Source organism: Rhynchophorus ferrugineus, unplaced genomic scaffold, assembly GCF_030347505.1.
Source record: "Rhynchophorus ferrugineus isolate W39M unplaced genomic scaffold, kcgeb_rfMv2 rfM6, whole genome shotgun sequence".
Taxonomy (NCBI): Eukaryota; Metazoa; Arthropoda; class Insecta; order Coleoptera; family Curculionidae; genus Rhynchophorus; species Rhynchophorus ferrugineus.
Window position 1 is genome coordinate 11,443,723 of NW_027472585.1, and position 12,299 is coordinate 11,456,021.

At 31.1% G+C, this 12,299-nt stretch overlaps 1 protein-coding gene across 6 annotated transcripts in view; it reads left to right on the top strand.

The window, feature by feature from the left end:
- LOC143199159 (nephrin) overlaps positions 1 to 12,299 on the top strand; it is an 891,666-nt gene that overhangs the window by 860,637 nt on the left and 18,730 nt on the right. For 4 of the 6 annotated variants that reach the window (XM_076408969.1, XM_076408968.1, XM_076408964.1 and 1 more), the window contains 2 exons: positions 9,308 to 9,576; positions 9,731 to 9,817. The exons of 1 other annotated variant lie outside the window; for it this stretch is intronic. In XM_076408969.1, coding sequence (XP_076265084.1) covers positions 9,308 to 9,576; positions 9,731 to 9,817 — 356 coding nt within the window. The remainder of the gene's footprint in view (positions 1 to 9,307; positions 9,577 to 9,730; positions 9,818 to 12,299) is intronic. One more of the 6 variants, XM_076408966.1, reaches the window with a different exon arrangement.

Below are 12,299 nucleotides of genomic sequence, written 5' to 3' on the forward strand. Positions count from 1 at the left end.
TTTTTCTTTTCATATGATCAATGAAAATATCATATACATGCACAAGGTATCGAGAGTTTCGTGCTAGAAATTTAAATCAAAAAATGATGAAAAATGAGTCCAAAAATTAATTTTAAAAATCATATAATCTTTCTTATTTCCTAGAGGTTAAACATCCATAAAACAACTCATTGACATATTTATTTGCTGCTATATATATATATAGGAAATATATACAGTCAAAAGACAACTTTTCAATAAAATCAACTGCCGTAGAGATATAGAGCAAAATCCGCTGAAATACGGAACCTATCAGAAAACTTTAATCTCAATCTGATGTTTACGTTTAGATATTATTTTGAAGCATTAAAGTGATTTAAAAGCGAAAAAAGACATAATTGTTAATAAATAATAAAACAGAACCACGTAATTTATGTGTGGTAACAAAAATAAAACTCGAAAACAGATATAGTTCAGTGCATCAAATTCCTCAAACGCATAGTTTGGTGTTTTTTAATGAGCGTTTTATTGCAGGTACAGCTCTGTTAAAATAAGCATCGAATATTATTCAATTTTGCAGAACATATTTTTGATGTGATGAACATGTATGCATGATTATGAGAAAGTGATTCTTTTGATGCTAATGATAAAAAACAAAAGGGACAAATAAGTTCAAAGAACTGTAAAACTTACTGAGTAAAAACCCAGCTCAAAATCTCAAATAACAGATCATAAACCAGCTGGTTCCAAAGATCCAATACAAGAACAAACGGCCACATAAATTGAAAAATTATTTTTATTATTATTTAACATCAAAACATAACTATAAATTAACATAACATTAAAAATTATTTAACATTAAAAGCAATACTGATAAAAATAACAATAATTGCAAAAAGATTACAAAGTTAGAAATTTGAACTGTAAAATCATTAGCAAATCTATATGATTTCTTCTTTTAATATGAATGAAAATATCATATACATGCACAAGGTATCAAGAGTTTCGTGCTAGAAATTTAAATCAAAAAATGATGAAAAATTAGTCCAAAAATGAATTTTAAAAATCATATAATCTTTCATATTTCCTAGAGGTTATACATCCATAAAAACAACTCATTGACATATTTATTTGCTGCTATATATATAGGAAATACATATAGTCAAAAGACAACTTTTCAACAAAATCAACTGCCGTAGAGATATAGAGCAAAATCCGCTGAAATATGTAACCTATCAGAAAACTTTAATCTCAATCTGATGTTTACGTTTGGATATTATTTTAAAGCATTAAAGTGATTTAAAAGCGAAAAAAGACATAATTGTTAATAAATAATAAAACAGAACCACGTAATTTATGTGTGGTAACAAAAATAAAACTCGAAAACAGATATAGTTCAGTGCATCAAATTCCTCAAACGCATAGTTTGGTGTTTTTTAATGAGCGTTTTATTGCAGGTACAGCTCTGTTAAAATAAGCATCGAATATTATTCAATTTTGCAGAACATATTTTTGATGTGATGAACATGTATGCATGATTATGAGAAAGTGATTCTTTTGATGCTAATGATAAAAAACAAAAGAGACAAATAAGTCCAAAGAACTGTAAAACTTACTGAGTAAAAACCCAGCTCAAAATCTCAAATAACAGATCATAAACCAGCTGGTTCCAAAGATCCAATACAAGAACAAACGGCCACATAAATTGAAAAATTATTTTTATTATTATTTAACATCAAAACATAACTATAAATTAACATAACATTAAAAATTATTTAACATTAAAAGCAATACTGATAAAAATAACAATAATTGCAAAAAGATTACAAAGTTAGAAATTTTAACTGTAAAATTATTAGCAAATCTATACGATTTTTTCTTTTCATATGATCAATGAAAATATCATATACATGCACAAGGTATCGAGAGTTTCGTGATAGAAATTTAAATCAAAAAATTATGAAAAATGAGTCCAAAAATGAATTTTAAAAATCATATAATCTTTCATATTTCCTAGAGCTTATACATCCATAAAAACAACTCATTGACATATTTATTTGCTGCTATATATATAGGAAATACATATAGTCAAAAGACAACTTTTCAACAAAATCAACTGCCGTAGAGATATAGAGCAAAATCCGCTGAAATATGTAACCTATCAGAAAACTTTAATCTCAATCTGATGTTTACGTTTAGATATTATTTTAAAGCATTAAAGTGATTTAAAAGCGAAAAAAGACATAATTGTTAATAAATAATAAAACAGAACCACGTAATTTATGTGTGGTAACAAAAATAAAACTCGAAAACAGATATAGTTCAGTGCATCAAATTCCTCAAACGCATAGTTTGGGGTTTTTTAATGAGCGTTTTACTGCTAAAATAAGCATCGAATATTATTCAATTTTGCAGACCATATTCTCATCAGTCCCTTGAGTTAATGACCATTCTTTTGATTAAAAAAGTACTTAAAACCTAAAAAAACACAGTCTCAGATCTAAATATTGTTATTCGACTAATTTTTCCCGAAATAATTGTCTAAGTTTATAATCGTTATAATCGTAAAACCCAAAATAAACCACGATCAGAATTCTGAATCCGTTCTCTAACGCGGAATATACCTGACCCAGTAACAATAAGGGAGATTAAACTAGTGGAGGGGGGGGGGGGTCACGGACGACAAAAACTCGATAAAGAACAATCATATTAAACAAACAATCGGAGTTTGGAGGCTTCATCCCGCTCCGTTCGTACGCTGGTTTAAAACACTTTAGCCTGATGAATATCGCTTCTAAACCAAAACGAACAGTCGCCCTCCGATGCCAGTTTATTAGCGCTAAAACGAGAGCCGTTCTAACACATAATTCTATGCTTAATGTTAATCTAGAGCATGCCGCATGGGACCGTTATGGGGCTGCAATTCAACTTTATAATCGAGTCGTTTTTGGGTGGTTTTCCGGCTTTAACTGCACGCTATCCGCGCACGACCTAATCTCTTTAGTGCACCTCGTCATTCTCGTTATTGTTATTTCGTTTTTAACTGTTGGCAGCTTTGGTTACTGTTAATGAATACGACGCAGTGTAAATAATCGACGGGCTAGGGTAATGTCCATTATTAAAACTATTTCGTAGGCGTTTGAAATGCGTTAGTTTAAACTATGTTTACGGTCAAAAGTGTTTATGTGTTTTTGAATGATTTAGCATATCCGCAATACAACACCTCACCTAATAAGTCTCCAGATTCACTATTAAACCGAGGCTCTTTTTCTAAAATCTGAATGCATTTATTGTCAGCTTTATACATACTTATATAAAGCTTAGTTTATTTTTCAACTAGCTTAGTTTAAATTATCACAAATTAGCACAGTAAAAAATCCTTAAGTACCCTAGAATCACAACAGAAGATATAATCAGCCAAGTAGTAATAGCAATATGTAACCTACCAACGAAAACACGGAATGAAACTCATAAACGAACATCTAGTATCCTCCAAATATCCTGCTTCCAATCTAAACAAGGAAAAGTAACTTCTAGGACTGTATGTCAATAGTGGAAATTTTTTTAGCCGATAACAGCGTCTAAAACCAACAACCATTTGCATGATTTTGACCAAAAAATTATAAAAATTCTAAATCCTCGAAATTCATTACTGTACATAAAATCCATAAACACTCTAGTCCTCTTCTCCCAAATTTCAGCAATATCAGAAGTCCAACCTTCTTGCTAAACATCCTAAATCAGCACCAATCCGTATCAAATTAAAAACTATGCTAATTTTATAGGCAAGATATGGATTGTCCAAATCAACCCAGGAGGCATTCTTGCTAGTTTTGACATAGTCTTCCTCTTTACTAAAGCCCATATTAAAGGCATTTAAACAATAAACGAAAGCTCAGAAGAAATTCCAGTTCCAGGATATTTTTAGGACACCCACACGACAAGCACCCGGCGCCATAATGGGTTTCTCCATATCTCCTATTAAAGTCTACATATTCATGAAATATTTTGAAAACAAGGCATTTAACGACATATCATCAAAACCTGATTTAGATATGTGGACGACATTATTGTCACTTTGAATCATTATCATAACCGGTTTCTGATTCTCCTGAATTCTCAACATCTAAACATCATCAGGGAGACCGAAAATACAGCTCTACAGGAAACTAAAGTATGAGTCTACGTTAAACCATGATCAATCCCAAAAATCATCTAAAATTCATCCTAAATTTCTCAGAATTAACAATTAGAGAAACTTATTCACCTCAATCGCCACCTTCATCGAAATGGATACATCTTGAGGGATATAGATTAAAATATTCTTCAAATAAACAGTAAGATCCATTACTCACCATTCATCAAATAAATCCGTATCAGTTTCGTTTTTAACTGTTGGCAACTTTGGTTAGTGTTAATGAATACGACGCAGTATAAATAATCGACGGGCTAGGGTAATGTCCATTATTAAAACTATTTCGTAGGCGTTTGAAATGCGTTAGTTTAAACTGTGTTTACGGTCAAAAGTTTTTATGTGTTTTTCACTGATTTAGCATATCCGCAATACAACACCTCACCTAATAAGTCTCCAGATTCACTATTAAACCGAGGCTCTTTTTCTAAAATCTGAATGCATTTACTGTCAGCTTTATAAAACCTATATAAAGCTAAGTTTATCTTTCAACTAGCTTAGTTTAAATTATCACAAATTAGCACAGTAAAAAATCCTTAAGTACCCTAGAATCACAACAGAAGATATAATCAGCCAAGTAGTAATAGCAATATGCAACTTACCAACGAAAACACGGAATGAAACTCGTAAACGAGCATCTAGTATCCTCCAAATATCCTGCTTCCAATCTAAGTAAGGAAAAGTAACTTCTAGGACTGTATGTCAATAGTGGAAAACTTTCTAGCCGATAACAGCGTCTAAAACCAACAACCATTTGCATGATTTAGACCAAAAAATTATAAAAATCCTAATTCCTCGAAATTCATTACCGGATATAAAATGGACGAAATCCCCCAAATCTCCTTCTCCCAAATTTCAGCAATATCAGAAGTCCAACCTTCCTGCTAAATATCCTAAATCAGCACCAATCCGTATCAAATTAAAAACTATGCTAATTTTATAGGCAAGATATGGATTGTCCAAATCAACCCAGGAGGCATTCTTGCTAGTTTTCACATAGTCTTCCTCTTTACTAAAGCCCTTATTAAAGGCATTTAAACAATAAACGAAAGCTTAGCAGAAATTCCAGTTCCAGGATATTTTTGGGACACACACACACGACAAGCACCCGGCGCCATAATGGGTTTCTCCATATCTCCTATTAAAGTCTACATATTCATGAAATATTTTGAAAACAAGGCATTTAACGACATATCATCAAAACCTGATTTAGATATGTGGACGACATTATTGTCACTTTGAATCATTATCATAACCAGTTTCTGATTCTCCTGAATTCTCAACATCTAAACATCATCATGGAGACCGAAAATACAGCTCTACAGGAAACTAAAGTATGAGTCTACGTTAAACCATGATCTATCCCAAAGAATCATCTAAAATTCATCCTAAATTTCTCAGAATTAACAATTAGAGAAATTCAATCACGTCAATCGCCACCTTCCTCGAAATGGATAAATCTTGAGGGATACAGATTAAAATATCCTTCAAATAAACAGTAAGATCCATTACTCACCATTCATCATATAAATCCGTATCAGTTGGTTCCCTTGATTCTCTTAGTCTTAGCCATAGAAATATTTTGTCTACCAAAACACAATCATTTTAATCAAGATTTTGTAGTTTTTTTCCAATGTCTCAGAGTTCAAATTTTCAAAGTTTACACGTTCATCAAACAAGTAAGGCATAGGATAACTTTGAAACAGTTAGCTATAAAAGTGAATAATGTTGTATTGTACATTGAATTTATTTTATATTGAATGGATATTTAACATCTAATTATATTTTAACACGCAGCTATTCTCAGAAAATATCAGCCACTAAACTTTCTAAAATCAGCTATATCTGATACGAATAAGGACTGTAAATTGATTTTCAGAGATTTTTTTTAATCAAAAGACGTTATTGTGAGAAATTCTATAATTAGGCTTTTTGATGCTATTCCGGAGTGACCTCGTTATTGTCGAATAATCTTAAAGAGCCTTTAATAATAAATATATAAGTACCAACACACTCAGTATTTTAATTATTTAGTAAAATCAGGTATTTCTGAATATCATTAGTTTTCATTTTTATCTATGTATAACGTCTAGCCAAATAAATATAAAAAACAGCAAATATAAAGTATTACTTGTATTGAACATTTAACATAATATACCCCACTGTAAAATTTATAATATATGCATAATTTTGGTTTTATACGTTTTAATTCTTACAAATAACTTAGTTCGATATTGATGATACTAAGTCAAATAAATTATATTTTTTTACAATCTTCTTTATTATGTATTGATTTTTTAATAATTTTGTTGCAATTAAGAAGAAATAACTCTATATAGTATTTAAAATATAATAATATTTTCAGCATTATATCAATAACCCACATTTCTCAGCGAACTTGGAATAGATAATAATAATGTTAATGTGTTTCAAGTTGAATTTGAAATTACGTTTTAAATTAAGGTCAATATTCTAGAATAAAAATGTCTGTAAATATCAGATAGCGGCACTAGAATGCATATATATATATATATATATATATATATATATATATATATATATATATATATATATATATAAACAAATAAAACCTATAACTCGTCTCTTTTACGTACATAATAATAATAATAATAATAATGGAAAATCGCAGTTCTGCCACCAGTTATTAAAAATAAATTCGAGCGTAATTTTTAGTCGATGCCTTGTTGTTTGTTGTTTCGAAATAACGTCGAGGTTTTTAGGTTAATGGTGGGTAGTGTGATGAAAATACATTTCTAGGAAACTTGTTAGTTGCGCCCGTGTTTTCCAGCCAAATAACAACAACCGCGGTTTTAACTAACAGTATATTGCTTTTAAATATCAAATTGTGGGGGATCTGGTCGATGGCCGTTGTTATTTGCTGAACGTTCATTGAAAATATTAACTAATTTTGTATGGGCTTTGCCACAGTTGAGTTCGATTGGAAACTGCTAAATTATTTAACAATTTTCAATGATTATTTCCAAACATATATATTGACATATACAAGTAACGGGACACGTGTACCGTAATTTCATTTAATTTCACTATATATTAAATTTTGTTGCCATTAATTATTACAAAACGTATATATATTGTATACTTTATTTCAATTATATTTAAAAATGGACAAGAACATTTTCTATTGAGTAGAGAAATTTGTTTTATTATTTTTACTGGACGTCTAGGTTTATGGTTCTCCACTAAGCTGCTTAGTTCTATAAAACCTTCACTTTTTACGTTCATACCCATTCCATAGTCTAAGAAGTATTCCTAACTTTGATTTTGCATATTTAGAAAAATAATTCTTGCCACTTGTTTTCACTTGCCATTCCAATTCACGTACTATGCGGCAAATTTGAACTGAGCTTGTTTGTTTTTCGTTGAACTGAAAGTTTTTTTAATTTTTTTAACCATCATGTAACTTATATCAATCTTAGGGTCTTCGAATCAATATAACACAGAGAAGACACAGAGAAATATTGGTTGGTTCATGTTTTCTGGTAACAGTTGAAGGAGCTGTTTTCCCAGATTTTCCATTGACTCTTAAGACGGGAGCTCTAAACGACAGTCCTCACAGTTAATTCTAGCGACCATCTAGCTCTTGTTACGTATCGTTGTTGACTTGCAACTAGATAATTTCCTTTTCAATTACTTCATGAAGTACTTTTCTTAATTTTATGAGACTTACAGCGCGAGTATACTAAAAGGAATATTAAGATCAATAAAAATTAGTGTTGTTTTTTCTTCATATATGACCCTTGTTGTGAATAATGACTGTGAATTAATTTTGGTTAGCATTTTTATATATTCAACCGCCCGCTTAGTAGCCGCAGTGGTTAAAACGGTCCTCCTGTGACACCATCTGACAAGAAACAACCATCCCAATTATGCTGGTAACCAGGCTTGGTAAGACCGGATGTCTTTCAAAATCATTTTTAATTTTTCTGTTCTTCAGCTCATAGCCCTCGTTAAGTAAATCTCATACATACAAATCGTAGTCGGTAAATATGATATTTATAATTTTAAAGAAATTCGAAAGTTTATTATCAAAATTTGTCCGTATTATTTATTTTTCTTCACTGGCCTTTAATTTCTATGCCAGAAAATATTACAACTTTCAATGTTTAGTGAAAGGATAAATGTCTGGTGAATACTGCTGGTATAATAAAGATTGCCATAAAATTTCGTTTCTTTTTGGCAAATATAGCCACCGTTTTTCTTTCTATGCTTAAATCAAGTGCGTTAATTGTAATACAGTTGAATATTATGAAGTATGGTCGCAAATTTCCAACAGTTTACAGCACAAATGCTTGGATAAATATAGTCTATTCAAAGTTTATTTGTATATGTGCCATTAAAATGTTTGATGTATTGCCTGCCGCAATTTGTAAATTCGTTTTAGAATCAGACAATATTTTCCTTCTCATTTTATTCTAGTTAAAAAGAGACACAATGCTGTCTGATTAGCTCGAACGCGTAAACGAATGAACCTGTCAAGTCGTCCATTTGTCAGACGTATATAAAATTTTTGAAAGCAATAACGATAAGATGTTATAACCCTAACCTATAAACTATTGTGGCTGTATAATTAACTGTAGTTTTTAGATATACTATAATGTTAAAATAAATTATATTTGATAACATTTTTATACAATTATTTTATTTAGATTATCAGATTTTGTTCCATGTCAAAGCCAAACTGAACCAAAACTCAGAGTTGATGTGGCAACATTACGACGTCATAAATTTCGATGATAGTTGATTCGCAACTTTGAATAGAGTATATGTAGCTACTACATTCTGAATAATGATAATAACTCCATGATGATTAGAAGTGAATGAAACATAGCAAATAGCAACGCCATCAATTCCTTATTCCACAAAGTTAATTCATGGTTCTAGTAGTTTTTTAAAGGAATACCACTATTAGCATATTATGTATATAGCGCTAACTAACCACTAACCATTCGTCTGAACCAAATGCAACATTATCTAAAATGCAACGTTTTTTTTTTGTTTTTTTTTTTCATGTTTCCTTTCGCCTACCGCTCGGATTTTGCTTCGTTTTTATTTTGTTTGATTTTGCCGAACGTCTTCACGTAAACGCGCACTCAGGCCGGATGGACATTCACCCATAGACCAGTCGAAATGGCCTCTGAAACCGGGAGTGCTGGTGCACGTTAGCAAACTGAATAACGTGAGCATCAGCCAGCTCAATTCGTCGACACTTGATCACTTTAAAAAGACCTCGGTCACCACGAGCGCATACCTGAAGTACCGACGAAGAAGAAGCAAAGTTTACGACAGACTGAGACGGTTTAAAGAGTCGCTGGGACTGGGTGGTAACCGGGTACCGTTGGGCTTGAAAGCTGGAGCTAATGGAGGTAAGGTATCACCGTCTCGCTATCGTTGGCGAGTTGTTTTAAACGACAACAAACTCTACACCCAGAGGTAACCGGTAGCGCTTAGTCTGGCTGTATTCATCAATTTCCATTATTAATCATTGAATATGTGTTTCTTTTTGCATGTTTTTTTTAGTTGTGACTTTTAAAAAGATCGAGTCATCCCCTTTAAGCTCGAGAGTGGACAAGGTCAATCCGCGTAAGAGAAAGAAGCCTGGAGATGGTAAGTTCTACTAAAATATTTTTTAGACAATTCCTGTTAGAAAGTTAATTGTTTCAAATAATTTTAATTCTACATCAGCTCCAGACTGTTAGACAATTAAAGATAACTGTTCATCATCATCATCAAATGAAATATTATTTGAAAATAATTAGAAAAAAATGTTTATTTTAATATTAGACATCAAACTTATAGTGATGCTTGTTCTATTATTTATTATGGCAATCTAATAAGTTAACACTAATAAGCTTTATAACAATTTTTTTTATCCTAACTTGTTACAGTTTTAAAATTACAAAACACTTATTCTACGATAGCTTAAAATAAATATCAATGTTTTTAATGTAACTTCATTGAACTAGATTTAAAGGGTTTTACTCTCTTTATCTTCTTACTAAGCCATCATTTTCTATGAGCTCAAAATATATACATCCTCAACATTAACGTCCTGATGGAACCTTGATTTTCTAAGAGTATAGTCCTTTATTACGTTATCGACAATTTCTACCTTCAGGTCTTTATGCTGATTGTCGTTTCAAATGTACTATGAAGCATCAACAATATCAATATCAACGCTACAGTACCCTTTGATAGTGTCTTTGTATAATATTTCTATTGCTTTATTTCTATTGAGAATCAGCAAAGTTAAAAAGTAATTTGTTACATTTAGACTTACTCGAAGTCCTCTTTTTTTCCACTTCATTATTACTTCTTGTAAAATTTTTAGATGGAAACAAGCTTGTTTCTAAATACATCAAATATAATCTAATGATATCAATAATATATCGCCATAAATCAGTTTCATCCGTGGTTTCTGATTGAAAAACTAAAGGAAGTAGATTTAATTATTTTTGTCATTTGATATAAACTCTATTTCATTGACAAAGTGTTTCAAAGATCCAAGTAAGTGATAGTCAAAAGGTGCTATCCCTGGACTATTATCTGGATGCGTCAAAGTCTTTCCTCCAAGGTTCAAATCCCATTCCGAGCTCTTACAATCTTTGACGGATTATCAAAGAAACTATTTATACAATTTTACAATTTCTTGGTGCAATCCGTCTATTTTTTCCTTTTTGTAAAGTTCAGAATCCTTTCTGATGTCTCACCAACTCTCGTAAACGACCTTTGACACTTCTTTGATCTTCAATTGCCGTGCATTAACAATTTATTGTGAAAATGATACTGCTAATATCCTTGTTAGACTGTTTAACAATTTCATCGAAATTGAAATTGTCAATGACAACACGACCAAAAGGCAACTCGTTCTTTACATCCAAATTGCTAGGATAAAAGAGATCAAATAATTATAGAGAACGTTTATTAGGATTGATGTATCTTCTAATATTTCAATGTCTAGATTTTATTTATTAGCCAACAAATTGGTTGTAATAATGATTTTCTGTTCTGAATAACTGAAATAAATTCCGCAAATAATCATTAAATTAATTGGAACGACCTTTATTAATGATCCAAAACTGCGAAATAATTCCGACACTAAAATAACGTATTTATACCAAATTAGAACAAATAACCAAGCAAACTACCTCCAGTAAACGCATCTAAGTCTTGTATTTATGCAATTTAATAAACCAACATTTCCAGGAGTTTCCACTAGTTCCACGGTTGTTTCACCGTGGATGTTTTGCAATAACAGAAAGGATTTGCATTCAAAAATAAAACTGGAGATGGAGTTCGGTAATGTTACAGAACGTGACCAGTGGCGCAGGAAACCTGAAATACTGCGAGATGTTGCATATATCGATCGAACTCCAAATATATATAAATATAAATCACCACCACCAGTCAAAATATTTTTACCACATAGTAGAGTAGGTGTGTTATTCTTTAACTGTTATAAAGGTGTGTAGCAACTTTTTTCATATGTATCTTTTTATTTTTTTTATCTCAAAAGACTTTAAAACTTAAAAAGTTTTTTAAAAGGTTAGTTAGTTAGTTAAAAAGAGTTTCCGCAAATTATATTTATTTGGTTCAATATTAAGGAAAACAAAATATATACTGATTCAAAATTCCAAATATTCATGTTTTTTTTGTTGACGCTTGAATCTCATAATTGGACATTCGTTTTTGTCACGTTCATATCGGATTAGATGGGATAAACAACCGACCTCACTCTATTTTTGTGTTTTGAGGAACAAAGCCTGAGATTATTATTTCGGAAAAAATTGGGGATTTTTCAGAGACTGAGGAAATTTTGTTTGATCATTTTGGTAACAAATTGCAATAATATATTTAGTCCCTGGAAGAAGCCAACTGATCAATATCACCGATACTATTTTTCAAGCCACATTTTGCGAGCGCGGATAGTATATTATCGGTAAGGTATCTCCAGCATTTTTTATATCTTTTTACCAAACATTGAGAATTACCAAAGAGTTCCTGAATGATCTGCTACTTTTCATGAAGGCACGCGTTTGAAATAAGCAGTAATTAAAATGAGGAATGCTTAGTGGTTATTAATGTTATT